The sequence below is a fragment of the Procambarus clarkii genome, chromosome 20 (assembly GCF_040958095.1).
Source record: "Procambarus clarkii isolate CNS0578487 chromosome 20, FALCON_Pclarkii_2.0, whole genome shotgun sequence".
Taxonomy (NCBI): domain Eukaryota; kingdom Metazoa; phylum Arthropoda; class Malacostraca; order Decapoda; family Cambaridae; genus Procambarus; species Procambarus clarkii.
Genome location: NC_091169.1, coordinates 9,335,168 through 9,339,169, shown reverse-complemented (window position 1 = coordinate 9,339,169; position 4,002 = coordinate 9,335,168). Strand labels below are relative to the sequence as shown.

General features: G+C 52.8%; 1 protein-coding gene across 1 annotated transcript; it reads right to left on the bottom strand.

Annotated features, from left to right (window-relative positions):
- Nucleotides 1-1,449: 1,449 nt before the first annotated feature.
- Nucleotides 1,450-2,904, bottom strand: LOC138366686 (trichohyalin-like). Its single transcript, XM_069327954.1, has one exon. It carries the CDS (start codon nucleotides 2,902-2,904, stop codon nucleotides 1,450-1,452), a length of 1,455 nt encoding a protein of 484 aa, XP_069184055.1.
- Between the last annotated feature and the right edge of the window lie 1,098 nt (nucleotides 2,905-4,002).

Below are 4,002 nucleotides of genomic sequence, written 5' to 3'. Positions count from 1 at the left end.
TCCTGAACTGTTACTCCTCTAGTTTGTGTCGTGGCTCGCACCACCTCGCCAGTCACTTGTGTTTCTACACTTCCACCTCGCACCAGACTGGGTGGAGTGGGCGTTCCCTGAACACCTATAAGGGATCCTCCTTCCGTGTCCACGAGTGCGTTTCAACGACTCGTTACCACTGCAAGGTTCGGTGCATGTAGAGCCTCCACTGCGTCGTGCAATCTGAGGTACCCTTGCACTTCTTCCACGTCCTACAGGTACTCCATAATTCCTCTCAGGATCTCCTCTTTGCCATTCTTCTCTCTTCTCGGTTCCTCTTCTCCCGTAAGTGTGCTGTCTCCGCATAGCGACACCTGTTACCTGTCCTCCACCCATCAACTTCATCTTTTCTACACTAGGCTTTTGCGATGGCCCAATGCCCCTCTGGCTAGTCCGGTGCCTACCCTGGGTATACCTGTCCCCTGCTTTCTTCCAATTACCTTTCCTATACCATTCGTTCCTTCGTTCCCGACGAACATCTTCACTCCTCCATGAGATTCTCTTCCCTGTAGACGTCTTCTTTGGTTCGTGGTTGGGCTCATCCACCTCCCTGTGGCTCACCTCACCACGGTGGATCATCTTGCACCTATCACTATTCATCCGGCTGGCATAGGGTGCACTGCGTCGTGGCTCCTCCACTCTGCCCCTCACTGCCGGTCGCTCATGCACTGAGCTCACCCTTTTTGGTGGAGGGAGTGCGGTCTGCAGCAACTTCACTGCCCCAGGCGCTTGTACAGCTACTCCTCGCCACTCTTCCACACGCATCATTAGGCTTAACCGCAGGTCCTCGTCGCGGTTATCCATGACCTTCGATGACCTCTCTGTCTTTTCGCCTTCGTCGTTGTCGTCCCTGACGACGTTGTCATTGGTGCGGTTGGCAACCTCACCACTGTCTGGGTCAGACAACACCTCACCTGGCAGGGTCGCTCCACTGCCTGACACAAAGGCACTCCTGGCCCAATCGCGTTGTATCCTTCCTCCGCCGAGGTCGTTACCCAGCACCATCTGCACGTGCTCTAAGGGTAACTTAGGGGCTACAGCTACGATAGCCTTCTCGACTCCATAGTCGGCAACCAGCTGTACCTCGTGAAGTGGTAACCTGTACTCTTCTCCCACACTCCGTATTCTCACCACTCCCACAGGTGATTCATTATATTCGTTGGGAAGAATACTCCTGGCTACCATGCTTATGCCAGCACCCGTATTACGAAGAACTGCAATCTCAACTGGTCTGACTTCCCAAACTTCACTGTGGCCCCGAAAACGAAGGGGTGTTCACCCAACTTCATTTCCCAACCATTCACATTGGGTCCACTATGATATGGGGTATAAACAAATACTTTCTCCTCTTCCAACATCAGTCCCATATTCCTCCGGTTCTCGTCGCACTCACGGGCGAAATGTCCGCGCCCGCCACAATTAAAACACCTGACTCTCCTGGGAGGTGACTCTCCACCAGTCACTCGGGCAACGCCCCCCGGAAACCGCCGTCCCCTGGGTCCTCGTCGCGCCCCTGGTCGTCGTTTCCCTGGCAGCGTTCCTCGTTCCAGCACCAGTCCCGGTGTTACCCCCCCCTTGGGGTCTCCTCACCGGTTCCCCTGAACTCTTGGACCGACTCACCTCACTGTGTATACTATCCTTGGGAGAGTCTCCACCCGTCCTCGCCCCTCCTGAACTCTTGATGTTCCCCATAAACCTTGGGTAAGGCGAGTGCCTAGGCGGTCCCTCCATCCCGAGATGTAGTGCCTCTTCCAGCAGGTCGGCTCTGTCTGCAGCGGCCTTAAGTTCTCTAATACCAGCCTCCTTGATCCTGACCCTTAGTTCTGGATGGAGCATTGACATGAATCTTTCCATCACCATAAATTGCTTCAGCTCCTCCATCGTCTCCACCTCTTCAGTCTTCAACCATCGCAGGAACTTGCACTCCATGTTCCGAGCAGTTTCAGCATACGTCCTTCCGGAAACTCTTGTGCACTCACGTAAGCGTTTCCTGTAAACCTCCGGGGTTAGTCGATACGATTGGACCACAGCTTTCTTGATCATGTCGTAAACGGTGCATTCCTCAAGGTCCAACATGTTATAGGCTTCCCTGGCCTCGCCAGTCAACCTACTCTGCACTAACACAGCCCAATCCTCTTCCGGCCATTCCTTCAATGTCGCTATCTTCTCAAAATGGTCGAAGAAAGCTTCGGCCTCTAGGGGGTCAAAGGTTGGTAGGTCGCGTGCCCTTATCTTGGGGTCATCCCGCCGAGCCGACACTGAGGGCAGCCCGCACTCCGCCCGACGCATCTCAACCTCCTTCTTCGCTTTTATTTCTTCCTGTCGCAGTTGTCTTTCTCCTTCTTCTCGTTGTAGTTGGGCTTCGCGCTCCTCACGCTTCAGCTGAGCCTCACGCTCACGCTCCTCTTGCTTCAGCTGGGCTTCGCACTCCTCTAGCTTTAGCTGGGCTTCACGCTCACACTCCTCTTGCTTCAGCTGGGCTTCGCGCTCACGCTCCTTTCGCTCCAGCTGAGCTTCGCGCTCCTCACGCTTGAGTTGAACTTCGCGCTCCTCACGCTTCAGCTGAGCTTTAAGCTGCATTTCCATTATCTCTAGCTTCATGCTTCTCCTGCTACTACCGCTGGATCCCCTACTGCTACCTTCGTCGATCCGGTTCCCACCAACACTGGCAGGTACCTGGGGCGGTCCTTCCTTGGATGCCTCCTCTCGGGCCTTGAGCTGAGCCATGATCTCAATCCGACGCTCTGCCACCCTGGAGGACCTCAATCTCAACCCAAAATGGTCCGCCACTAGCTGTAGCTGAGCCTTGGTGCACTCTTCCAACTCCTGCGCATCCCTCGACTCAATAAACTTCTTTACTCTGTCATCCTCCATCTCTAGGCTATTGAGTAACTGTATACAGGGAATACATTAGCGAGCAGTGTAAACCGAGACCAATATCGACCTTAATACACCTGCCCTGCACTTGCAATCCTTTGTCCACTGTCGTTCGATGCATCCTGGCGAGATCGCCACTGTCAGGGTTCACCCCCTTCCAACCTGTGGCTGGGGTCGTTCCACATGTCTTAGCCCCTCATTACCGGGCGCCACTGCTCGCCCTTGGGCTCCCCCAGTCAACTAAGGGCTGGCCTTATACACCCCTACCGAGTTGGGCGGTTCAAGCTTCTTATAACTCACTTAACCCTGCCCGTCCTGACACTGGAACATTTTCTCTTGCTTTATCTGATCTGTCCTAAGGTCGCCAGCTGGGTGTTATACTCGTGTTCCAGCAACTCGTCAGTGGTCTCATTAATTATCTTGGCTCAGGATGCAATGTCACGTGTAGTGCAAGGTGTCACTAATGATCTCATAAATACATAATATATCTAGCCCGAGAGAATGGAGGCTCACTTAAACTCCTCAGTTAGTTTAAAAGTTTACTGAAGAAAACATATATACATTACATATACACATGGCATACAGAAAAGTCTATGTTGGAATCATCCGCTGGCGGCAGCATTTCTCGATGTCAGAACGTCACGATTTCTCACGCCTCTAGCAAGGCGATCAGCTGGACGTTTCAGAGTGCGTTGGTGGCTCCTTGCACACCAACTACCCTTCCAGGATCACTAACATCACCACGTTAATGCTCCCCCACACCAACACATGCCTAAATGAGTTTTTGGCTCCTAGCCTAACGTCCTGTCACTTAGACAATAAAATGAGAAGAAATGTTCACAACATATAAAATACCCTAGCTTGCCTAGCTCAAAATGGGTAAGGGAGGGACAATTATCTGCCTTATTTCACTCCAACTACGAAGCTGATTTGTCCTCTGTTGAGGGATGTTGAGGTTCCTGGTTCTGGATTCTGGTCTCCTGATGAACAGATCCCACACACACACGTCGCCTCCTGATAACGCGTCCTCGCCGTGCTCATATCCAACAGGTACTGCCTTCCTCCTCCTATTTTCTGGGGTACTGGAGACAGGTA